Source organism: Rhipicephalus sanguineus, chromosome 9 (genome assembly GCF_013339695.2).
Source record: "Rhipicephalus sanguineus isolate Rsan-2018 chromosome 9, BIME_Rsan_1.4, whole genome shotgun sequence".
Lineage (NCBI taxonomy): Eukaryota > Metazoa > Arthropoda > Arachnida > Ixodida > Ixodidae > Rhipicephalus > Rhipicephalus sanguineus.
In genome coordinates this window covers 69,075,635-69,103,049 of record NC_051184.2, presented here as the reverse complement: position 1 = coordinate 69,103,049, position 27,415 = coordinate 69,075,635, and the positions used below count along the sequence as shown (strand labels likewise).

At 46.8% G+C, this 27,415-nt stretch overlaps 1 protein-coding gene across 1 annotated transcript in view; it reads left to right on the top strand.

Annotated features, from left to right (window-relative positions):
- The window catches only part of LOC119405297 (receptor-type tyrosine-protein phosphatase kappa), a 227,174-nt gene that overhangs the window by 7,733 nt on the left and 192,026 nt on the right, over nucleotides 1-27,415 (top strand). The window contains exon 2 of the mRNA XM_049419250.1: nucleotides 21,870-21,954. Coding sequence (XP_049275207.1) covers nucleotides 21,870-21,954 — 85 coding nt within the window. The remainder of the gene's footprint in view (nucleotides 1-21,869; nucleotides 21,955-27,415) is intronic.

The following is a 27,415-nucleotide window of genomic DNA, read 5'->3' as shown; positions in this document are numbered from 1 at the left end:
GTTTTTCCGTATTTTGACCACATTGGCTCATCGAAATTTTCTGAAACTTGGTACGTCAAGCCTCTGGCACCACCAGGAGAACATTCCATTCATTAGTCCGTGTTAAGAACTACCTAGGCCGCAGTAGACGCCGTCAAAAGTCGTGACGTCACGACGACTGGTGCGGGAACCTCGAGGTGACGTCGCCACCCACATTTTTTTTCTTGTGGGTTTTCTCGCTTACCAAGCGGCTTGCAGTGAGCGTGGTGTTTTTGCTGTCTTGAAAGAGTAATTTACTTATACGAGAAAGGATGGTTTTTCTCTTTAGCGTCCCTTTAATCATTTCACGTTGGGAACAACACAGTTATAAGCTGATACTCGCACATATGGTAAACTCGGATAATTTTATTTCAGAAATAGATCACGTGTATGCTCATTGTAGGGCAGGCCTCCAATAGCCCGTAAGGCTTGCTCCTGCTATGTAACTATATTACCTAGTTATCAGTTTGTGCTGCTTCACCAAAAGAGGTGAAAAACAATTGAAACAAAGAAATAAACTCGAACGTATAATGAATTTTTAATGAATGCTTAATGAATGATTGTATTGCAATGTATAAAAAAGCATTACACGAGATTACACTTCAATTTCAATCAGAAGTTTGTATCATCAGGTCATAAAACCTATATATTTTTGATAAATGCGTTTTTTTTTCGCAGGAAGTCATGGAAGCTGCAAAGTTACATGACCTACTAAAACACTGAACTCCTGCACATGCACTTACACGCTTGCCATAGCTTACAATCAATTACAGTTGCAAATGATTATATTTACGATTAAAATTACATCTTTCGAAAGGTTACAGAAATACATTTGCAAGCTCCTTCAGACATTTATCACGCTTGCAATTAATAACAATTACAATTACAATTGATTACATTTTCAGTTACAGTTACAATTACATGATTCGGAAGGGCACAGAAATACATTCGCAAGATCCTTGAGACATCTATCACGCTTACAATTAATAACAATTACAATCACAATTGATTACATTTTCAGTTACTGTTAGAATTACATGTTTCGAAAGGTTACAGAAATACATTCGCAAGCTCCTTGAGACATTTATCACGCTTAGAGTTAATAACAATTACAATCACAATTAATTACATTTTCAGTTACAGTTAGAATTACATAATTTTGAAGGGTACAGAAATACATTCGCGAGATCCTTGCGACATTTATCACGCTTACAATTAATAACAATTACAATCACAATTGATTAAATTTTCAGTTACAGCAAGAATTTATGATTTGGAATGGTGCAGAAATACATTCGCAATATCCTTGAGATATTGATCAAGCGTATTCCCTGAGAAAGTGAAACAAAGAAACGCCAGGCCTGCGCGGAAAGCGCAGCACAGTCGCAGCGAAAGCTGGAAGAGCGGCGTTTCTAGAGCCCGTTGTAAACTCTCTTGGGGCTACTATAATACAAGTACACTAGCAAGGTACCCACTATGCCATAAATCACAATTTTTGTGAAGTTGGGAAGTACCTACTACGCCATTATTCGTCATTCTGCGGAGAAGCGAGGTACCAGCTACGCATCTGTAAAGCATTATGCACTTTGTTGACGCGACGACTGATGACGATGAAGAATTATGGCTCAGTCCTTTGAAATGGGTTGGAAACTTCAAACGGCCCACCAGTTACGTACTTCGCCTTGTGTGACGCCCGGTCGCTATTTCACTCTCTCACCATGCTATATAACATACGTTCACGTCACAAAGAGAGAGGGAGGCTATAAATAATCACAATTTGCGTGAAGTTGGGAAGCAGCCACAAGGCCATTTTTCTTTATTCTACGGAGAGCCATGGTACCAGCTAAACACATGTAAGGCATTATGCGCACTTTGTTGATGCTGTGCCTAATGACGATGAAGAATTATGGCAGAGCCCTTTGTAATAGGTTGGAAGCATTCAACAACCTACTCGTTGCGCAATTCGCATTGTGTGAGGCCTGGTTACAGAATTCGCGTCGTGTGACGCCTGCTTGTTATTCAACTCTTCTATGACGCTATATTACACATAGTAATGTGGTTCCTTCCCGACATGAAGCCGGCATAGGGTTTTTTGGAAAGCAGTTTCAAGCACCGGCATGGCCTGAGGTAGAATACTGGGCTGGCACGGAGAGGGCACAGGTGCGAACACCGTTCCGTCCTGAGATTTTTTCCTTATTTCGTTTTTTTCCTATTTCGCGCGATAGTGGTTATGGACTCCGGCGGCGGCGGCGGCGGCGGACAACTCCAAAAACGGCTGTTGAAATGATCTCATAACTTTCGCTGTAAAAGCACAGTGAAACATTCAGTGCTGCACTGTTTGGCCTAGCAACTATGGAGAAGCTTTGCGGCTGTATATGGCTCCTAATTGGTGCATACTGTTTTAGAGCGCAGCTCTTAGGCGCCCGTCCCTGCGTTGAGCGGCGTCGCCGCTGTTGGCTGGTGTCAGCTAACTGATAGAGCGAACGAGGACGAAAGAGAGCGATCGCGGAGTCTGTCTAATATCATGAGCCGCTGGCCTCTAGCCTCCTTTTCTTCCTCCGTCACGCGCGCTGGCCCCTCGGTCGAAGCTTATGCGCATGCAGGGCTGGCACGTGTACTGCCGCTGGCTTCGCTTGTCGTAATTGGGCTGTCGGCGTTTCGCTTGGGTCGCGACGCCTGCAATTCACAGAGTGGTGTGCGTAGCACTCGAGCGCTGTCGGCGTTTCGCTAGGTTTGCGACGCCTATAATAAATAGAGTGGTGCGCGTAGCACTCGAGCGCTGGCAGTTTCTGTGGCAGCCTGCTACAACTGTCGATAGCCATAACTCCAAATACAGATGGCGTTGCCCCAGCACGAAGCAGCGCTCAGAATTCGCATTAGGCAGCATCGTGATTGTCGGTGAATTTTAACTTGAGCCAGCCTATGACAGTGCAATATTTATTAGGTATGGCATGCTTCGCATTATTGTCTCCCTCATGGTAAACTTCAGGCGAGTCGTGTTTTTTTATGACAGAAAGGAACGCATGACAACACGGCAGCAAGCGTGATCACAACTCGACTTGCTGCAAATTGGATACATGTGCGTCGCACAGCTAGGCTGCCCCGGCGATTGGCCACGGCTGAACATGAAGAATAATAATAGTTGTTGGAGTTTAACGTCCCAAAAACCCCGATATGATTATTAGAGACGCCATAGTGGAGGGCTCTGGAAATTTTGGCCACCTGGGGTTCTTTAACGTGCACCTAAATCTAAGTACACGGGCAGGGGCGTAGGCAGAAATTAAAAAAAAAATTCGGGGGGGGGGGCACCTTCTTGATCTGAAGTGGGAGACGGGCAGGCAGATGTCGTCGAGTGTCATATTGGGCTCCGTATGTGCATGGCAGAAAAATGTTTTCGGGGGGGAGGGGACGCGGTCACGGGCCCGGTGTGCTACCCCCTGGCTACGCCACTGTACACGGGCCTCTAGCATTTTCGCCTCCATCGAAAATGCGGCCGCCGCGGATTCGATCCTTAACATGAACAGTGTCAGCGATATGGACACGGGTTCCCATCCCACTTCGGACGCACTGCATCGTTCAGCGTTGTTCGGGCTCCATTACATGTCACTTGTGTAAGGGGAACTGGCCCCACATTCCCTCCACGAGGATTTGTACACACGGAACGAGAGAGGGCGCAGCAGAAGTGGCACACACTGACCAAAGATCATCATGCGTATGTCCAGTCGGTGTCATTCTGAACTCAATAAAAGCTCAAAGGCTTATATACCTATCGCATCTGGTTAGAAAATTAAGGCAGGACTTAGCCGTAATTTCGAATGACCATAGGAAAAGCGATTCATTAGATAAGTGACCATGCGTTCAATAACGCCCTATATCAGCGCAGTAGGTGGATGATTTGGTATGATAGCGCGATTAATCCAGCACACAATACACGAGGGCATCAAAAACGGAGGGCGACACTTGTGTCGCCCGTGCGCTAGTTTAACCATGTGTCCTATGAGCCATTGGAGGTAGAGCAACATCCTTTGTCCAAATCCTGTCGGATGATTCCCAAAGAAACCAGCTCTTATGCACAGTAACGTTGGGCAGGCTTAATGGCTGTCAAATTTTGCCTATTCTCGCTCTCATTCACGCCAGCCCTCCTTGTTTTCGCAAATTCTCCCCTTGGGCAAGTGAGTATTTCTTGTACCAGGCAGGAAACATCGAAATGCGTTTTAACATGTTCACCTGCCGAGAGTGATGAGAACATGCCCATGGAACTGGCAGACTTTACTACGCCATAAAATACTCAGAAGCGTAAGCTGGAGCCGTGCCATTTGTCGCATGAAAACATAGCTAGCGCTAGTGAGTACAGTCGTGAGGGTTTTCCGATCGGTTGACGCACTTTCAGCTTACGTGCGTATCTATTTCCTGGAATTCTCCTCGTGAAGTCTGCTCGTCATGGCTGCTTGTTTTACTAAGCACCAAGATAATGCAACGCGCAAATTTTAACGCGATAGCGTTAGGAACGAGCTCGTTTCGCAGAAATTCTGCCGTCGGCGTCGGTGACGACTTCGCTTGTGAGCGAAAAATCATCCGTGACCGAAAAATCCAGAAAGATGCAAATCAAATAAACAATAAAAATCTTCGGTTCTATTGAGGATTGAATCCGGGCCTTTCGCGTGGCAAGCATGTGTCCTACCACAAAGCCACGACGTTACTTCCAACTGCTTCGGAAAAAAACACACCATAAATGCCATCTAGTGGAAGGAGTGTCATTAATGCATTTTGTTCGGCTGATGCCACGACTAATATGAGCCCATTCGGCGATTTGTAGGCGCATTGGCGAGGCCATCAAACTACGTTTCTTGCGCGACGCCATGCTTCGAAGAAAGCCTGTATAGTGCACCCATCGCCGCTAAAAACAAACACACACAAACTTGCAAGCAGCTCCAAAAATGGACAACTATGTCCATCTAGTGGAAAACGTATGAAGCAAGCAGCAAACATTAGATAATGTGCTGCCATCTTTGAGGTATTGTGAGAAACGTCTTCACTACCACGGCCGCCTGGATCATCGGCGCGCGCACACCGCCGCACGCGGCGGTGATCCAGGCGGGCGTGCGACTACAGCAGAGCCTATATGGTTCCGCCGTTCTAGCACAGGAAGTGCTTTCGATCGACAACCTGTAGCATTACTATAGATACATTGCGCACGGGTGTGCACGCGCGCGCGTGTGTGTGTGTGTGTGCGTGCGTGCGCGTGTGCGTGTGTGTGTGTGTGGTGTGTGTGTGTGTGTGTGGCGTGTGTGTGTGTGGTGTGTGTGTGTGTGTAACAACACACATTAATAAGTATGCACTTAGTGGTTGAAGTGCGCACTAGGGGCCGGATTTCGCTATCGCGTTCAACTCTTAAAGGTGAAGCTTAAGGGTCCCCCGATTTTTTTCCTCTTCTGTTAATTTATCTAATATTTTCGCACAACAGTCACAACGCTGAATATCTTCTAGTTATTAGAAAGTACCCAAAATGGTTGCGACCTGCAAATCAAGATAACACGCAGAACATAATAATTCCGATATATCACATTGACTAGCGTTCCATTCCCTGTGAAACCGTAAAAGAATATCCCATAATCTCGCATCGAGGAGTTCCTAAAATCGTCCTTCGTTTTAGCGCCTATTGGCACGGCTTTCAAAGAGGTGCATGCGTTAACCTTTGCCACGACCTGTTGCAAAAGCAGACCTTGGTAACGATTGGTAGTGACCGCATATATTTGGACTTTTCTGAAGCCTTTGCAATCATCTTGCACGAATTACACTTTTTTTATCTTGAAAATTATAATCAGCCAAAAGTTACCTTTACATTATGACCCAGCGTAACCGTTAGAAACATTTCTTCCAAGATTTTGTTATGTAACATCTCCCGTACCGCATGTTCATGACGTTGGAGCATTCCAATTTTTAAGTTATAATAATGACCGTCAGAAGTGCCCCACCCACCTTCCTGCTTAATATGTTTACAGATGACCGTGTTTCGTAGTAGAACTGACCTATGTTACTGTAATCTTCTTAAACACGACTGTGAGCGTTTGTGGCGGCGACGTGCAAAAGCGACATCTAATGGTAAGTATAAAAAAACACACAGCTATCGAAGAAAATCGTCGCGCCTAAAAGAGGCGCCACCACATTCTTCATGTTCTTCCTCTGTCCTCTGCAACGCACAATAAGTATATCGGCCTTGTATTGCATAACAGACCCAGGCACAACAGCCTCTAATGCACGACAGCATTGAGTACATTTCGAACTGCGCCAATCGCGCGCTTGACTGCCCGCGCCATGAGCCAAACTCCGTCCTTGCTTTGCCGAGGCATTACTCTTTACGGAGCACTCGTTAGATCAGAAATGTAATACTTATTCGGGCAGCCTTTTTGAGCAGCCAAGGTCTCTTTGTTCAGCCATACTACTGGTTTTACACGCTGAGACTTGGTCTTCACCAGTGAAACCACTTTTGACACTGAAGCATTTGATTCACTTTATTACACATTTATTTTAAAGTGAGCCCAGCTTAATTCTCATACAATATTCTTCACATCAAATTTTTTTTCGAAAGTCTGCCCTTAGGCATAATAATTATTGATTCACAAATACACATGCAAATTTGCTTCGTGTATGAAGCCTAGTAATGAGCGGTGGTGAGGTCCACTAATCCAGCGGTCAAGGTCGGGTGGTCGGCCAGGCCTGAGGCCTGTTGCAAGTGACGACGACGGCTCAATTCTAGACCCGTGCAAGTCCACATTAAGTGTGTGACAGTTATATCGCGGATTGGGGCGTCGCAAAATGTGCACGATGTACCATACGGGCCGCGGTACTTTTGCGCCTAAAGGGTGGTCATGGATGGGCTAAGCGCAACCCCAACACGAAGCCTCCGCAACGTCGGCGGGTTAAACCACCAGGGAGGTCTGACTCACACGGAGGTATAAGAGCTCGTGTGGTACGTCGGAGGCTTTCTTTTTCCCGGAGCATTGACGTGTGATTCACGTTTCATTTACTTTATCTCACTGTAACGCATGATTTATGGTTCATTAGAACTAACAGAAAATAATGCCAAGGAAAGTATGGGGGGTGGTATTTGTAGCAATTAGGCTATAAATGTGAAGAAAGTAAAGTGCACGAAAAGATAACTTGCCGCCGGCAGGGACCGAACCTGCGACCTTCGAATAACGCGTCCGACGCTCCGAACCTGCGACCTTCGTTATTCGAAGGTCGCAGGTTCGGTCCCTGCCGGCGGCAAGTTATCTTTTCGTCCACTTTACTTTCTTCACATTTATATCCTAATTGCTACAAATAACACCCCCTATACTTTCCTTGGCATTATTTTCTGTTAGTTCTCATTAATATTGTGCCTAACAAAGAAAAACGAGCCCTTAAAAGCCATCTTCTTTCCATGATTTATGGTTGTTTTACTCGAACAAGATAGATAGATAGATAGACAGACAGACAGACAGACAGACAGGCAGGCAGATAGATAGATAGATAGATAGATAGATAGATAGATAGATAGATAGATAGATAGATAGATAGATAGATAGATAGATAGATAGATAGATAGATAGATAGATAGATAGATAGATAGATAGATAGATAGATAGATAGATAGATAGATAGATAGATAGATAGATAGATAGATAGATAGATAGATAGCTTTGTTGTCCTTACTGAGAAGTAAAAGATGACACTTTAACGCGTACTAATGCGCTCTTAGCGATGACGGAAAATGAAGGCCTCGTATACAGGGCGTCCCAACTATCACGCAGCATGATTAAAAAAAAAGGAAAAGGTACGGCGTTACGCGAATCAAACCTAATACATATTGTTCCCAGTAGGCTGGAGTAGCCACTGGTAATTTTTTCGTTAATGAGCTTTAGTTAAATAGAAATAATTGTATCGATAACTCGACAAATACTCATGTAATTGTCGATATATCAAGGAGGCTTATGGAGGCACAGTTGCATGAAAAGATGGGAGAAGTGTCTACATAGGTGGCAACTATGTAGAGAAGGACTAATAAATCTGCAAAGTTTTGTTGCTCTCCGTCCACAGGAAGTAGGTCAGGGGAAATCTTATTGGACGCCCCTCGTTTGTAGGACGCTGCGGTCGCCGATGTCAGTGTCGCCGAGGTGAGCGGTAGCACTCACATCGGCTTCGTATTTTGCGAATGTTTCCGCGGATTTTTTTTGTCATTGTGTGGTGCAAACTGCACATCATCGAATCTGTGAAGACGAGGCGAATTGGTTGATATCTGACTTTGAGGAGGGCCACCCATTTTTGGAATATATTTGAACTTTTGTGCTGATGCCACGTTGGCTGATAGCTAGGACCAGCGTCTAGTAGCCCTATGTGGCGGGACAGGTGCGCCCGGCATGGCAGCAATGTGTGTCGAAGGGGAAGTGCCCCCTGCAGAGGAATCTACTGAAGACCTGGGATGGCGGACAGTGTCCGGCCGAAAATCAAGTTATGAAGAAGCCTGTATCGGGTGACGACGGTTCATAAGGCGAGATGGCTGAACGAAGGGGCGCCGGTGAACGGGGCTGAGGCTTGGCAACGCATTGTGAAGGCGTCGCGAACGCCACCGATGCCAGAATAACATATCAAAATAGTCATTAGCCCAGGGGGTGGATTGATTTTGGAGAAAGTTAGCCCCACAAGGGTGTGCGGGCTATCGTAGAGGCGGCAGGCCTCACTACTGAGAAGAATAAAGATGTTTTCTCCCTCAACTTTATGCAAAATGTCTTGGTGGCTAGTACACCAGAAAGTAACAACGATTAATCATATGTGATAATCAGGTCAATCAGAGTGGCGGACAATGATATTGAAGCCAGTGCGTACGAGACGGCCCCACGCACTACGTGTAAAGGGGTCATTCGCAATGTGGACATTATGGATGGCCCTGTGACACTTGAGCGGAACACCATTGATGATCGCAATCCACTGACTATGGCAGTCAAAATAATCAAGAATACAAGCTCGGTTATCATTGTTTTCTACGGCGCAAGAGTGCCCAATTTTAGAAGGTATGGGCGAACGTTGGTCCGGTGTTACTTGTACCGAATGCAAGTGGACATATACTATGTGTGTGGCAAGCTTGGACATCAGGCGGCTGTTTGCCTGGCGCCCGATTGCCTTTAATGCCGAGAATGCGGTATTCGGAACCCTGAAGAGCACCATAACAATGAGCGTTGTTGCAAGCTTTGTGGCGGCCTACACCTGACGGCGGATTAACAACGCAGACAGCAGTAACAGGTTCCCTACGTCGTGCGTGTTCGACGAGAGGCGAAAGTGAGGGAAGAGCTAGCAGCGAATCAACAAGCAGCCCATGCGGCGCAACTCGCAAGCACCCCCCAACGGTCTAGGGGGCTCTTGCGCTCTCGGGGCCGTTCAAGGCCGAGGCGGCAGTCATTGTCTGGTACTCCAGCAACCAGGAGCCGTTTCGTGTCTATGGAGGTGCACTTTGCTGCAGTTGGTGGAGGCGATGGTGTGGACGGAGGCCAGACCACCTGGGCTGACAAGGTCAATGGCGACATCAGCACCATCCGAACTCATGCCAGTAGCTTATGTAGCTTATGTATGGTAACTCGTGCCATAGCCAGTAGCTTATGTATGGTAATCGGGATAAGGATAGGATTGCACAATTGGAGAAAGACAATCATAGCTTAAAATCAACCATTGAAGGGCTTGTAAAATAGAAAGATTAACTTAGGAGAAGCTTACAGTCCGGTCTCTGGAGGTTGCTGAAGGGAATGTGACTGACGAGGAGACGCCATCCTCGTAAAAGAGGGCCCTCTACTCGACGGTGTGGGCTTAGGCCAAGGTGGGTTCGAACTTAAATAAATAATGACGGCAATTCAAGGAAGTGTCAGTTAGGTCATACATAGATTTAAGCGGATAGAAGAGCGAGAAATATCGCTAATCAGAGATTATGGAAAATTGAAGTATATCAGAACGAGACGGTGGTCCCTGTTATGGAGTGGGAGTGGTCTCCGCCGCTGGCCCAGCAGGATAAATCGCCTAGTGGAATTAGGCTCAACATAAGTAAACCGAATTTACATGGTCAAGATGGCGGCTCTATTAAATAGTTCATTTAGTATGTGGCAGTGGAATTCTAGGGGGCTCAATCATAAGAAGGCGTCCCTGCAGCAATTGATTAAAACTGGCAGTGTGAAACCGCAGGTTATCATGTTACAGGAAACTCTGACGTCTAGCGTGACCTTAGCCAGTTTCAATGTGGAGGTTAAAGGTAATGTTCAGGGAAGAGGGCTCGCAACACCCAATAGTAGAAGGTTGGCGTATGTTTTGGTGAATTCCATTGGCGGATTCAGTGTGGGCGACGAACTCTGCGCCGGACCACTCCACTCCGGCGGAGAGCGACCGAAGAAAATCTGCCTATGGAACAAAAGCGACCTCTCCAGAGCAAATGGTAGGAGGCGCTATCCCACATCTGCTTCGCAAGCGCCCAGCATTCCTCGCGTGTCGCACCATTTTCGCCTTCGCGGGCGCGAGCGGAGAGAACTGGCACGCTTAGACAGCGCATTGCGTCGCGCACATTCAGGGTTGTTGACTGGGATGCGTTTAGGAAAAGAATAGCGCAGTGAAACGAAGATGAAGGGATGAGTTGACCTTGGAATAGTGGACTAGTCAGCTTAAACTGGACGTTGAGGCGGCCACTAATGGAATTAAGACAGATATTGACACAGAGCAAATGGATAGTCGTCAGGCGCACTTGTTGGATGCGAAGCAGTCAATGTTAGCGAGATGGAAGGGTCAGAGGTTGAAAAATCCTTAGAAAGCGTATAGCAATGGTTAATCGGTAAACGGAAGGCCATTGTCGGTTATTGTGCATACAGCAATGGGATGAAGTTTGTAATTCTGTTGATGGTGGCAATGAAAAGGGAGGCGCCTGGAGTTTGCTCAGTCATTCACTAGAAGAGACAAACATTAAATTTTATCAGTGGACGGTGATAGGTAAGCTGGCTCATCAGGCGTGTCGGGACTCCATGGAGGAGGAGGTGCTGAAGGATTTGCCTGAGAGTTAGCTTAACGCTGGCGACCTGGCAGGATACACCTGACGTTGTTTTGGAATATAGAGGAAATGTGAATAGCGTTATGGATGAGGAATTTATTAAAATTGATATAAGGGCGGCGTCGCAGGATCTCAATAGTCGATCGGCATCAGGACTGGATGGCATCACAAATAAAATGTTACGGAATTTAGACGAGGGGTCTACTGAGTTCCTTACGCGGGAGATAATCCGAGGGAAGGAACGAAATCTCCCGGAAGAGTGGACACTAGCAACTATTGTTCTCATACCAAAACCGGGGAAGTCCATTGGGCTCGAAAACCTCAGGCCAATGTCTCTGACATTGTGTTTGGGGAAAGTCGCTGAGCATGTCATCTTAAATAGGCTAACGCGTCATGTTGAAGACATTGGGGTCTTTTCGAACTCTACGATAGGATTTCGACCCGGCCTCTCGTCTCAGGACGCTACTTGGTCAGCTACTTGGTCAGCGGACAAGGGATGATTAGGTATTACTTGGACTTGGTGTGGGAAAAGCTTTTGATATTCTCCGACACTTTTAGATGCGAAGCATCTTATGACGGAGTTCAATCCGGTGGTGGTGGTGTTGGTGTGCGGCGTGACCGCCCTTACTGCGCATACGCAATCCCTCTGCACACACCTCCTCTCCACTCCCCCTCACCCCCTATTCACACCCACTCCCCCTCTCCGATCCCCCTCTCTCCTTCTTCAATCCCCCTCTCTCCCTCTCCCCCTCACGCGCGCCTCATTCTCTCCTGCGACGAGTAGGCAGCAGCTACGCCTCCGGCGCCTTGACGTGGCACGAGCGGCCAATGGCAGCGTCTGCTTCTGTGGCTCTAGACGCGGGGCGCTTGTGCTCTCCTTCCCTCGCTGAAGAATCCCACGACGACAACAATGGCATGGACTGCAGAGAGGCAGACGCACATGATCTTGCGACTTCGCGGGAGTCGAATACCTCGGACGCCGGCAGTTTCACGCAGCCGGAGCTGGATGGAAACAGGAAGACAGTGCTGATTCTACGCCAGAGGAAGGCACAGGCTCGAGAACGCAAGAAATCTCCCGCTCAAGCTAACCATTTCCCCGCTGCTTCGCATCCACACATGGTTTCCTTTAGCGGGAGATGGTGTAATTCTTTTTCATTCTACTCGTGCTCTTGGACTTGAATCTGGGGCAACGGCTTTTCCATTTTGTTAAGGCTTCCCTTACGGATAGAAGAATATGTATTTGGTTTGCGGAGATGAAGAAGGAAGTCTTTAAGTTGGGTTGTCGTGGTAGGCCGCACGAATCCGTACGCTCGCCTATGTTGTGTAATCTGGCGATGTCAAAGTTAGCTAAAATGTACTGGACAATGTCGGGGGTATTGGCTACAGGCTCCGTGCAGACGTAACTCCGCTTGGCGTCCCTAGCGGCAAGAAGCGCAGATTTGGCGGGATGCTCTGGCGCGCTCGCAATGGGGTGAAGTCGAGGTACTATGCCTTTTACGATGACTACACTTTTCGTGCTTCTCGCGCTTGGCTAGTGACCAGAGCGACGGTACGTCCGCGTTATCAACGCGATCAGTCAGCCGCAGGTGGTGGACGATAGGAAAAATATAGCATACAACATCGCTCCGCAATTGCACCCCTGCTCTCTCCACGCTCCCGCTGTGACGGCGCGAGGTATTTTCGCGGGCAGTTCGTTTTGTGCCGGTTCCGCTGTTCGTAGGAATGCCGAACTCATAGAATAATTGCTGCGTCGTTGGGTGCAATAACCCCTACAGGAATTCTCTGGGCACGCGTTTCTACCGGTTTCCATTTAGAGAATATGAACGGAATTGACGTGAACGCTGGATCGCACTCATTCGACGACAAAAGTGAGTTTTGTAAATAGATGTTTTTTTTTTTTTCTGGGGTTGAATTTGCCCGTGATTGTTGATCAGCCGAGCAACACCTCTTCCACGACGCCGTGAACGTGCCCCGCTTCGAGGAGGTCCCTGCCCTTCTTCAGATTAGCTCCTCAGGGGAAACTATATCCCGTAGCTCTCTGAATCCAAACGTAATAACAATTGGCACGCTTTGCAGTACCATGGCAGCAAAACACGAGCCACGACGACGAACTCAACTGCACCGATTAAGTCGGCGCAGTGAATGCAGCGCCATGGCCGTTCGATGGAAAGCGTTTTTTCATTCAGTGGCCGTGACAGTGCAATTGCTGGTATCGCCAGTTTCAAGCTGCCGCTGAGTTCGCTGCCGCGTTAGCCCGAGGGTGATAAGCTGTGATTGTTTAGTGAGCGAGGCGGCCCGCGTTATACGTGCGCAGTTTCGCTCAACGGGCTCGTGATCTCCGTTGTCTTCCGCCAGCTCATGCATTTAATGTTGCCGCGTTCGCCTGAGGATACACGAGGTCTGGCGTAAAGAAACACCCGCGCTAACGCTGCGTTCTCGGGCAGCTGCTAACAATTTGACGTCTTCTGGAAGCAAACGGGAAAGGAAACGCCTCAAGCGAAGCACCAAAGCACGGCGCAGTGGCTTGCCGCCGCCTGCGTTGTCTGCTGCATTATCCCGCCAGATCTGCTGCCGTGGCCGCTTTGGCGCTGGAGGCAGCGCGCGACCGTGGCGGCTCCTAACGTATGCACGGTGCCCATACGGTCTACGCCGATGACAATACTGGTGGTAGTAACGGAGACCTTGAGGCTAGGCTGCAGTAGGTGGTAAGGCGTACGGAAGAGTGTTTGGGTCATATGGCGCTCAAGTGCTCCACTAAATAGTCAGAGTTGATCTCCAAATCTATGAAAATTAAGTCGTAGGCCGGCGGATTGGTTACCAGTTGAAACTTGCATTATACTAGGGAGGGGTTGTTGATACCAAATGTAGAGGCTATCAGGGTCCTGCGTTTGGTAATTGAAGCAAATGGATTGAATAATATAACCATTCAGCGTATTACCAAGAAATCAAAGGAGGCCAGAAGGCATCCGAATCATCTCTAATAGACATGGGGGTTTGAGAGAAGAAGGTGTTATGTTGTTAGTTCACGCATTTATTTCGCGTAATTTCCCGTATGTGGCAGCTATGCTATATTGGAAAGGGGGGAGAAAGACAAATTGGAAGCTTTACTTAGAAAATCCGTTAAGGCATCTCTTGGTTTGCATGTGAGTACGTCAAACGATATGTTGTTACGTTTGGGTTTGCATAATACTTTGGATGAAACTGCCGAGGCTCAGCGTACGGCACAAAAGGAGAGCGGTCGCTACGTACACCGGCGAGCAGGTATATCTTAGGGTCAACTGGAGAATCAGTGGTTGTGCTGCGCGATGGGGCGCGGCTATACGAGCTGAACGTTAACCTGGGGCTAATATGGTTCGTCCGTTCTCACGAACTGTGCACCCTGTGCACAATGTAGGGAGGCGTATGGCGAGAGCTAGGGCTCTATTGCGATTCGGAGGAGCCTGCATGTGCAGACGCAGCATGGATTAATGCGAAAGATGCTTACTCGGTAGTGGCGGTAGAGGGCAAAGGGAGCGTTCGAAATGCCGCTTCCATTTATACAAAGGAGCCGTAGGACGCTGAGTAGGTGGCTATTGCTCTATAACACTAATTTATGCAGGCAGAGTTTTATTATTTACTGGCTCGCGATCGGCGGTTAAAGCCTTCTCGAGGGGACTTCTTGCAGAACCAGTTTACAGACTGCTGCAGGGTAGGGACATCACTTCGTATACAGTTACTTGGTTTCCCGCGCACATGGGGTCTGTGGAGGGAACCCCGCGTAACCTCAACGAGGTGGCGCATACGGAGGCACGAGCCTCAGTGTGCCGTGCACTCCCTGAGGGGACTATATCTCCCGTTCTTTAGTTTAGGCACCAGCTGTTAACCTGCAACTAGATCACCAAGCACTATAACCTAATGCGCAGGGCATTCGCCCTGCCACATTTTAGATTAAATAGGCGACAGGCGGTTAAATTGAGGCTTCTGAAGACACGGACGTACCATAACCCGGTTTTCATGAATAAAATAATCCGGACTGTGGGGTTTCACTTTATTGTTTTAAGTGGGGGGGGGGGGGGGATTCCTCGATTTAGAGTACATACTCTGGCACTGCTCGGCCTTTGCCGGTGATGGTTCTCAGTGTGAACAGTGGTGGCAGCGGATGTTGTAGAGTGACGTGCTGGCGGACCAACTCAGGCCTGTCCACAAGGCCCATGTGGCAGCAGAAAGGCTTGGCCTCTGTCTCGACGTGGGAGCGACTCGCATCAGACCCGGACTGAATTCTTAGAACCCCAATAAATTTATACCATACAATACCATACCATACCATATCCTATGTAGGAATTATCAAATGACACCTAACTGTGCTATTTTCAACAACGTACTAATTGGGTGCTCATTTTTTTCCGGCTGATAAAGAAATTTCGCGAAATATGAAAAATAACACGTGAGTACGCTCCCACCCGCAAAAGAAAGCAGCGCCCTCAAATAAGCTAACTGCAAGCAACCGCTTTGCCTGTTGTCCGTTGCCAGAGACAAGCGTTTCGTACTTTGGCAAGGTTCCAGGTCGGATGCCAACATGCGTCGCAATCTTGCAGGGATTCATTCCATTCGATTGTATGTCACTATCATTACCCAGATCTCACGGCTGACTGTTCTCATTACTAACGCGGCAGGAGCGCTGTTCTGATTACTGTCTGGCTCTGGAAGACTAAAGCGGTGCGTTTCTCCCACCGAAAATGGCAGATAGGGCGATCCATATTTTTTTCTCTTTAAAATGGATACCTCACAGTGAGCCTGTTTGAGGGCGGAGCTTTCTGACGCGCTTAACACTGTAGTCACTTGTCACTTTTCATATTTCGCGGAATTTCTTGAACAACCGGGAAGAAATGAGAGCGCAATCAGTACGTTGTTGAAAATAGCGCAGTGAGATTTCATTTGAACATGCCTACATAAGCCTCATTGACATTTTGACAATTAGGTGAGTACTTGTTGAGTTAGAAATATAATTATGAATAATTAATTCAACTTCATTAACAAAAAAAAGATAGTAGTGGCAGCTCCAGTGTAGTAGGAACAATATAAAGTACGTTTGGCTTGCGCAACGCTATTCTTCTATTTTTTAATCGTACTGCGTGATAGTTGGGACGCCCCGTATGTACAACATGTCACAGATGACAGGACAGTTAAATGGACCCTACAACAGTCTTACACGCCATCAAATTACCTCAGCATCGGGGTATACTATCTCAAAAATGGGCTGCCTGAAATATATTTCGAGTCACTCATGTAGAAGTCGAGATACGCCGATTCTTCGGATATTTCACATATACCGTAGTGATCGGACAATACGCAGGGGAGGCGGCGTTCTTGCGGTTTCAAAGGACATTCCTTCTTTGTGCATCCATGTTAACACTGAACAAGAGCTACTTTGGGCCAAAGTAACCATCGGCTACCAGAAGATCTTATTAGGAATATGCTGTCGCTTTCCTTGTTCACCTTCAACATATGTCGATGAACTGCATGATGCAATTAATGTATTTGGTACACGATTTCGCTCGCATCCTCGGTTTGTGCTCGGAGATTTCAAATTTCCTGGTATAATATGGAACACAAGCGTGCCTTACTCATTACCGTCTTCGCCACAGCCGAGTGAATTTAACTTAGGTTCACTATTTTTTCCAACACAACTAGCAACGTTACCAACCAGGACATCCACCGGCAGTGCTAACATTCTCGATTTAATATTAACAAAGACCACAATTTCTTACCGCTATGCGTCCTGTCCTAAAGCAGACAAAAAAAGAGAGAAAACGATACGGGACTATAGCAAACCAAACCTTGATAGGATTAACAGTGAACTAGCAAAATTTATACACATTTTTAAGCACTTTTCATACCCGTCCACTGCAGTCTAACAGGGATATGTTTGCAGCTGAAGTTGATCGGCTGACAAATAAGCATATTCCTTCCCGTATCGTCACATCTAACGTGCGTGCGCCATGACACAATGCTCACATCAAACGTTTCTCTACACGAAAGAAGCGTTTTTATCGTACCGCAAGATGTTTATGTACTAACCACGCGCTCTGGGCTGCTTACAATTCTGCATCGTCAATACACATATCTGCACTGAAACCCGCTAAAAATAACGTTATTACCAACGTTTTGCCGTCTGTTTTACAAACTAACGCAAAAAAATTTGGCTAGTCATTAATCCCCTATTCGAAAACCAATAATAATATATGCGGTTTAACGTCCCATAACCATGATATGACTGAGAGACACCGTAGTGGAGGGCTCCGGAAATTTCTACCACCTGGAGTTCTTTAACGTGCATCTAAATCTAAGTACACGGGCCTCAGACATTTTCACCTCCATCGAAAATGCAGCCGCCGCGGCCCGGGATTCGTTCCCGCAACCTTCGGATCAGCAGTCGAGCACCATAATCTCCAGGCCACCCTGGCGGGGCTATCCGAAGACCATAATTCACTTAACTGACTCATCCGGTAACCAAATTAGTGAAGCCCATTGCACTGCTGTTCTTAACGAATCTTTCATGAAAAAACTTTCGGTAGATAGCCGTAATGAATTACCTTGCACGAGTTCACACAGTTATTTCCCCCATGTCATCAGTGACTGCTGAACCCCTTCGTGTTGTACGCCTCGTTCAGGCACTTAAGAATGGTTCTTCTTCTGGTTGTGATGGTATTAACACGAAATTTTTGAAAAGTACTACCGCTTACAGTTCCATTATAATAAATAAATTTTTTAACATTCGCTGGATACTTCTACTATTCTTAGTCAATGGAAAATCGGGAAAGTCGTTCCCCTCACATCTTTTAATAAGAACTGTGGGACCAATTATCGTCCTATTTCTCTGACCAGTATTTGTTATAAACTTCTCGAGCATATAATGTTTACTAACATTGTCATTTTTTAGAATCAAATTCATTCTTCACGTCAGCCACACATGGCTTCCCCAAAATATATTCATGTGAAACGCAGTTAATATCCCTCACTCATCATTTAAATCAAATTCTTGATAAATCATCGTATGCCGACTGAATTTTTGTAGATTTTTCAAAACCTTTTGACAAGGTATGCCATAGCCTGCTACTTTACAAATTGCACCAACTATTAAAGTGGATTGAACGTATTAAAGTGGATTGAACGTTTTCTCACTAACAGATCACAATTTGTTACTGCAAACGGTCACAAGTCTTCTTTCCGCGAAGTTCATTCCGGCATTCTGCAAGGCTTTGTCTTAGGCCTCCTGTTGTTTATCATTTATAATAATGACCTCTCATCAGTTATATCGTCTAACATTCATTTCTCTTGCTGAAGACTGTGTTAGTTTTCGAGAACTTACAAACGATAATGACATTAACATATTGCAGTCTGAACTTAACGCTATATCTGACTGGTGTGAAAAATGGCTAATGAACCTAAACATTAAAAACATTCGGCAGATTCCACGTACTCTGGGAATCGATGTTATGCGAAGCATGGGCGGGAAAGTGAATGTGGCGTAATTTTTCACATTGAGCGCAAAACATGACGGAATGACGCTAGAGAAATGTGCAAACGGTGTACGCACATATATGTTGAAGAGTCGCACATGGGTTATATAACCAGTTGTTTACAGTTGCGCAACGATGCCAACCGCAACATGGGTGTTAACACCAGACGCCGTAAGCTGATGTGTAGTGCACAGGACTTAATATCGAGTCCGTTCGTCATCGCGGCTACGAGGGCTCCAAGTGTGCTGAAGTGCAAGGTATAGTACAGCTGGTGGAAATCGTGGATGCCTCTCACGAAGAAATGATCTATGATGCCTCCTGTCCTGGACCTGGCAACGAGGTCTTGTGATGCCCTGTTCACATCTAAGCTTTCTTTCATGCAGTGTTAGAAGCAGGCGTTGTTGGGTTTTGATAAATCAATGTTGAAGTCACCGGTAATGATGAGGGGCATGGTCCCCTCGGCAGAGTTATTGTAGGAAGCATTGACCCCGGTTTGTGCGTGTTGTGTCTTCAGCTCCGCCACTTTCTATGCGTCCGCCGCGATGGTGTAGCGGTTACGGTGCTCGGTTGCTGAGCCGAAGGTCGCGGGTTCGATCCCAGCCGCGGCGGTTTCATTTCGATGGAGGCGAAATGATAAAGGCCTGTGTACTGTGCGGTGTCATCGCGCGTTAAAGAACACTGGTGAAAACTGGAAAACACTGGCTAAAGAGCACTGGAACAAAGGTGAAAATTTCCGGAGCCGTCCACTACGGCGTCTTTCATAATGCTATCGTGATTTTAGGATGTGAAACTCGAACAATTCTTATTATTATCACTTTCCTCGCATGTCAGTGTGTATGTTTGCGGTTACTGTGTTGATCGAGACTCTATCACCTGTGGCACGTAACCGCATAACATGAACTCTGGTATGCGGGTATGTGCCGCACGCCACTGAGAGAAAGGGTTTCGTGACAGGCATTTTGTGTTGTTCATGTCATGAACAGGGAATCATGTTCTTCATGCACTGATGCTCTGCCATGCGAATTTGGTATATTACAACATATGGAGATAACCAGGAGAGCGCCCAGACGTAGGCGGCTAGATAGATAGATAGATAGATAGATAGATAGATAGATAGATAGATAGATAGATAGATAGATAGATAGATAGATATAAACGGCCAAGTTGCCTGACCCCCGTATTCTAGAACGCCCCTTCACTCAACGCTCAACCTTGACTTGAGAAAGTCGATGGGACCGCCGTCTCTAGGCAGAACAAATCACTGCATATCAGCGAGAATCTGCAGCGATTCTTGAGAAGCGCGGTGTCATTTTCAGTCGAGTAGCGGCGCTGTGCTCAACTCGGTCAAGTGAAGGACGAGCTTCGAGTCGAGTCTTGTTTGAGAATACGGGGGTGAGGTTCGCTAAGAAATGCTTCGCATTTAAAAGTGCAAAATCATGCGAGTATCCAAAACTACCATTGCCTCACGTCTTTACTATCTTAATAACATTTCTTTGGATTCTGTTAACTCTTAAAAGTGTCTTGAAGTTCACATAACGACTAATCTAAACTCTCACCACATATAGAATACATTATTAAAAATGCTAACCGCATGCATGGCTATTTACGACGTAACGTTTTTAATGCTCCATGTGGCTTAAAACTGCAGCTTTACAAGACACTAATACGTCCTAAACTACAATATACTACAGCCGTGTGGGAGCCCAGCTATGATAATCTATTAACTTCCCTTGATCTTGTCCAGAATAACTCCGTTCGTTTTATATTGTCTAATCACAACAGAACCGCGAGAAACTCAACAATGAAAGCTTTCCTTGCACTCCCTCATTTAACATCTCGTAGAAAAGTTTCCCGTTTCGCACTATTTCACAAGATGTATCACAATTCCTTCATTCATGACCAACTACTTCGCCAAAAACAGATATCCCGCCGCATTGATCACCATTAAAGGTAGGCATCCCTTCATACAACACAAAAACTCTTTTCAATTCATTTTTGCCTCGCACATCAAAGGAGTGGAATAGGCTTTCCAGTGGCATTGTTAGTATTAATGATAACCGCTTGTTCCGTGATGCACTGGCTAACATTGTATAATTAGGTTCTGTGATGTATTATTATTATTAGTGTTAACGAACCTGTATTAGTATACAAATGTATTAGCTAACATTGTATTATATGAGATTTATTTGTACGATTTAACCATATTCACTGCTTTATGTTCAATCACCCTTTTTTGTAACAACCCCCCCCCCCCTTTTTAATGCCATTCGGCCGTAAGGGTAAAAAAAATAGAAATAAAAATAAAATTTTAAGCACGTTATCCTCGCTTTTTTTCCGATGAGAGCGCTGTGAGTTAAGCAGTGGGGGGGGGGGGGGGGGCAAACAAACGGGTTAAAGACTAGATACGTCAGGGTGCGTTATGTTCTTGAGCCCTTGTTTTTTTTTTTTTTTTCTTTGAACGCGCCCGCTCATTGTCGGTGTGGCCACGAACATGCGAATTTCGCTGCAGTGTAATTCTTACACACAACACAGCGCGGCGTCGTCATGCGGTGGCCCTCCGTGGGGCCTACGAGAACCATGCAGCGAATGCTCAAATGAGCCAATCGCACTACTATCTTTCCCTCCATTTACGTAGCCGGGCCCGTCGATGACGGAATTTCCTGGGGGAAGAACGAGCGATTCCTACTTGTCTTTTAAGCATAAATGTCAGATATCTGCCGAATGTAGCACTATGGCACACGTATTCACCGGAGCCTAGGCTACTGATCTGCAGCGTTTTCTGACCATGTTCATAAAGTTTTGCAGGCCCCTCTTACGTAAAACAAGTCAAGTCGAGTAATTGGCACGTGCTGTATTATACATGCATCCATATCTATTTGGAACCACACACTTTTATCGAAAAAAAAGGGAAATGCAGCCTTCACGCACCACATAATGAAGTGCCGATGATTCTCACCTGATCGCGCTATCATCAAGAAAGCATACTGCCGGATACGTGTTGTATCGTTTGTCAACATCAGTTGGAATTAAAAAGGTCCTTTGAATCTTGGGATTTGTTAGGTTTGTGAAGTGTGAAGTATTAGTACCTTTTTCCGAGGTTCATTGGTGGGTGGATGCGCACACGTCGCAGCTTGTAAAGCCTAAGACGCCAGACGGAGTGAGCGGATCCTCACAATGGCCTTTACGAGTTAGCTGTGAAACTAGCACTCTGAGCTTGCACTCTTGGTAGCTTATAGTATTCCCGTCGAAAGAACGGTTACATCAGTGTTGTCTCTCTTTTTCGCACGCTTTTGCAGGCGCAAGATGCACCAGCATAGACTGCTTGATCACGGCTGAAGATTTATTAGAGCAGCAGACTTGCGTCTACGGAGAGAACTGCAAGTAAGTCTAAGAACTGTGTACGAATTTAGAATCATGTGCACATGTGTAGTAATTTTATAATACATGGTGAAGTCTCTGATATATATGTATTGTAAGGAAGCGTTGGAATTCGGTAATGGGTCGTCCTCTCCAGCGCCTTCAAGTGGGTCGTCCATTTCGGCTCCTTTCTGAGAGAACGCCGTTCGTGCTGCGAGTCCGCGCCCCGTCTTGGCTCTCGCCTGTATGCATCGTCGCAGAGTGCCGTCCAATACGTCTTTACAAATTAGTGGAGAGTGCTGTGCCCTCGAAGCTTTGATCCGCCTTTGATGCCCCTGGAACTTCAGTCCCGAACACTGCCATCTGCCGTGCCTCAGGACGCCGCCCAGCAAACGCCTGCTCCCGCAACGATCACATGTCCCGGTGTCCCTCGTATCCGCGATCCACCTGTCTTCACTGGCACCGATGGCACCAATGTTGAGGACTGGCTCGCAATTTAGGAACGCTTGAGCGTGCCCAATAAATGGGATGGGGCAGGCAACTTAGTCTTCTACCTCGCAGGCGTGGCAGGCTTGTGGTACAATAACCGTGCATCCGATTTTCCGATTTGGTCTGATATAAAGACCGCCATAATCGACGCATTTGGCCTTCCTGCCATTCATGAGCTGCAAGCAGAACAGCGTTTACGCGAACGAGCTCAACAGGCCGGTGAATATTCCACAAGCTTTATTTAAGACGTCCTCGACTTCTGTAAGAAAGCCAACGGAACGATGTCTGAGTCTGAACAGACCCGGAACGTTACGAAAGGCATCCACCACGATGCCTTCACTATGCTGCTCGCCAAAAACTCTTGCACAGTGGCCGATGTCATAGCGCTGTGCCAAAGCTACGAGGAGTTGCGCAGGCAGCGTCCGATCAGCCCTCGCCCTCCATCCCGCGACGCAGATCTCGCTAGTTTGTCGGCCATTTCTGACCGCCCGTCTTGCTCGCAGAAATCAAGTCGTTCGTATGCGAGGAAATTGCCCGCCAGATCTCTTTCTGGCCTTTGCTCACCCGACGCACGTTCAACAGCCGTCGAGCATTCTTCTTCCTCCCCTCCGCCGAGTGACTGAGCACGAAATTGTGGACGTCATGCCTGAGTACCACCAGCGGCCTCCGGCTCCTGCGCCACTGTGTTACGCTCAAGTTGTTGCCCGGACGCCCTAAGCAATCCCTGCGGCTAAACCACAGTTACACCGAAGCCGCCGCTAGGCCTCAGCCCTTCGAAGCGGGTGTGCCAGCTGCGTACACTGGCGTCATCCCTAGGCCCCGAATGCCACCCATCATGCAGCCATATATTTCAGGAAATGTTAGCCGTTTACAAAACTGAGCCGTTTACTATGAAAAGTGCCGACGCCACTTTCAGGGATACCCCTCCGTACAGCTAGCGCCCAAAGTATTCATCCTACGGCAGTATGCACAGCTCGCATCGTCAATCAGGACGCTCTATACGACGTCTAGCATACCATAACTGCTGCATGCTTTCACGAAATCATCCTGGGATGGGACTTTCTTTCTGGCCATGACGCTGTAATTAATTGCGCACCAGCCGAAACAGAACTCTCACTGCTCTCAGATTTGACGGCGGCAGACAGTTCATGGGCTTCGAGCAAGCAACCGTCAAGGAAGATACCAAAGTTCCTACAAACTCGTCAACGGCTGCGTCCGTCTACTGCGCCGATCTCTCCGACAGCGTTGCACTCCTTTCGCCATGTGACCGCGTTTGCACCAGGAAACGCTTGCTGGTGCCTTTCGCGACCGTGCGAGTCACTCAGGGCAGCACCGCCATTTTTGTGACCAACCAGTTCCTGTACATTGTTACGTTTGTGCGAGGGGAATGTCTCGGCTGAGTGGAACCCCTCGAAGACGCACAATATATGGGCGCATCCGATAGCACGCACTGTTCCACTCAGTGCTGTTTCCTCTATTGCTGACAACCTTACGTGGGTCCAGCGGTCATAGCTTCTGTGCCTGTTGTAAAAATTTCGTTCTTCTTTCAATTTCGCGCCAACTTCTTTCGGCCGTACGTCCGCTGTTACGCATTGTATCGACACTGGCGTCCAACTGCCACAACGGCAACCTCCATATCGCGTTTCTCCCACAGAACGTCGGGTACTTAACGAGCCAGTCGACTATCCTAGAACAGCCCCTGGGCCTCTCCTGTTCTTTTTCTGCTGCGAAAAAGGACGGTTCTGCGCGGTTCTGTGTGGACTACCGACGGCTCAACAAGATCACTCGCAAGGACGTTTATCCACTGCCGCGAATAGACGACGCGATTGAAAGCCTGCAAGGAGTCAGAGTTGTCAGATGCTACCGAGCTAACAAGCGAAAATCGCCACAAAAGAGGAAAAAAAAAGCGGCGCGGCTTTTGCGAAGAAGCCCAAAAGTAGCGGAAATTAGATGAATTTTCCAATTTTTTAAAATATTTTGATTATAGCATAACAACGTCACTTAAATACGAAGGAGAGTTGAAAAAAAATCTTTTTCACTATTTTGTACTTTTGAACATTGTCTCCAGGGTAGTTTGCCAGTGCCTCATTAAAAGGATACAGAACAAAAATTGGACGAATTGACGAAAATATCGAAACTCTTCTCGGAAGACGTGAATTTTCCAATAAACAGACTTTATTTTGCATTTTTTTGAACAGTTGGCTGTATTTTAGATGCATTGTCAACGCGAGCGCCAGCCCTGACGTCACATTCTCCGATGCGCATGCACGGTGCACGTGTTGCTGTCCTCCGCTTTTCTTTCTCCACCTCTTTTTTTATCCTACTTTCCGCCTTTCACAAGGCCCGGGTGCTTTAACCCAGCCGGGAACATTGTTCGTTGCGGGTGCTGTTCGTATAGTGATTCCGGGAATCGTAGTGGAAGCTAACCGGGTAGAGAGACGCGGGCGACGGGTGCCATCGTTGGCATGCCTGTTTCGGGTATATGTAATGTCACTAAATGTCACCTCCTCTAGTTCTTGGCGCGGCCGCTAGAAGGGGCAGTTTGTGAAAAACATGTCAAATTCATTATCTCACTCTCTGGTGGGTTGTTCAATGCTTCCAACCCATTATGCCATACATAATTCGTCATCGTCATCAGGCACAGCATCAACAAAGTGCACATAATGCCTTACAGGTGTTTAGCAGGTACCACGGCTCTCCGCAAAATGACGAAAAATTGCATAGTGGCTGCTTCCCTACTTCATAAAAATTATGATGATTTATAGCGTAGTGGGTTCCTCGCAAGTGCACTTCTATTGGTTGCCAAGGAAGTGCATAAGTCTTCCATGATCCATTTCTTCAGGGTCTCAATAAAGTTCATTCCCTCTCTTTCTCTCTCTATGTCGTTCTCACGTTAACCTATGTTGTAAAGCGTGGTGGGAGAGTGAAATAACGACCGGGCGTCACACAACGCGAATTAAGTAACTAGTGGGTCGTTTAAAGATTCTAAACCATTACAAAGGGTTGAGCCGTAATTCTTCATCGTCATCAGCCGTCGCATCAAGAAACTGCGCATAATGCCTTACAGATGGTACATCGCTTATCCGCAGAATGACGAGTAATGTCATGGTGGGTGCTTCCCAACTTCACAAAAATTATGATTTGTGGCGTAGTGGATACGCTGCTAGTGTACTTGTATTAGTAACCACAAGAGAGTTTATAAGGGGCCCCAGAAATGCCGCTCTTCCAGCTTTCTTGGTCAAAGCTGTTCTTGGTCGAGCCTTTCATGGCCGGGATCGGTGGTAACGCTTGCCGGCATCATAAACGGGTATGCGCCACAGACAGTGTGTAAATCCCACTGCTCACCACTGGTCCACTATGTCACCTCCTCTAGTTCTTGGCGCGGCCACTAGAAGGGGCAGTTTGTGAAAAACACGTTAAATTCATTATCTCAGTCTCTAGTGGGTTGTTCAATGCTTCCAACCCATTATGCCATGCATAATTCGTCATCGTCATCAGGCACAGCATCAACAAAGTGCACATAATGCCTTACAGGTGTTTAGCAGGTACCACGGATACGCTGCTAGCGAATGGAATACATACCTCCATTCGTCTGAGGTATATACTCGATGTGTAGCTATCCAAAGCATGGCTTACCTCTTGTTTTACCTGAGTTATTGCTATATCAGCTGTGATGTTTTAATGATGGGAACACACACACACGCATATATATATATATATATATATATATATATATATATATATATATATATATATATATATATATATATATATATATATATATATATATATATATATATAGATACCGGGTGTTCCAGCTATCTTAAGCCAAGGGCCAAGGGTTAAAAAATACAATGTTAGGGGCAGGCGAGTGCAATTAGTTGAAAAGTGCTGATAGCCACCTTGAGCACTACAGACAATTTTTTGTTTTGAAATTAATTAAATTGGTAAATCGGATTATTCACCTAAATTACTAAATATTGACAGTAGGCACGAAATGTGACTAGCAAAGTTCTAGAGCGTCTTCAGAAACCCCCCCTGCATTATTTGCGATTAAGAAAATCTCACGTATGCCCCTTTTTACAAGCTGCAAACAAAACGCGCGAAATACAAAACGAACCACGTGACTAGCGCATTCGCGGGCAGCGAACGTGCTGCTCTCAGCCATGGCTTGAGCGAACGAAATCAGCTGCGGCCGCGACTCGCCGGCTCCGTTGCAAGTGGTAGGCCGATAATTTAACGGTGTTTTCTTAGCCCGCGCTCGCTACAACTTCCACCGTCACGCGCGCTAACTGGCTGACGTGGGCCAAAAGACTACTGCCTTTGCAGCGGTAGGCTGATCAATTGGCGGTCGTTTGACAAGTTGGAGGTCTATTAAGCAACGTGTGGGGCAAACTATATTCACCTGAGGAAATATCTGGCTTGAAAAAAAAGTGAGTGTTTTGCCTCAAGGGCGAAGCAATGAATGCGATAGCAGGAAAAGCGGCCCTTGATGGACTCGCTGCTACGCTGCAAAAACATCTGCTCCCCGGCAGCAACTACCGCACGAGCAGACAGCGGAAGGGCAAGGTTCTCCCTGCGCAAATATTAGAAGAAGCGAGCGAGCTGGCCGACGACTTTTAAATACGCCCGTTGCGCTCCTCTCGCCATCTCGCTGGTAATGATGAAACGCTTATAAGCACCTGCCGTCTCCGAGTCCTGCTAGCGGTAAAGGGTGTGTATATAAAGCCCGCCGTTAGCTACCTGAAGGATCTGCGCTTTGTGGCGTAGTGGTTAGCGCCACGCGCTGCGGAGAGAGAGGTCGCTGGTTCGGTTCCGCGCTTCGGAAGCGTTTTTCTGAATTATTTTTCTTTGGGACTGATATACATACTTATACATATACGGTGCATGACGGTGGTGGCAAACACCAGCCGAGACTGTCCATATAATCGCTATCGCAATAACAAAGAATTACGAATTCCGTGCCGGGTGATGTTCCCATATCTCTAACCGTATG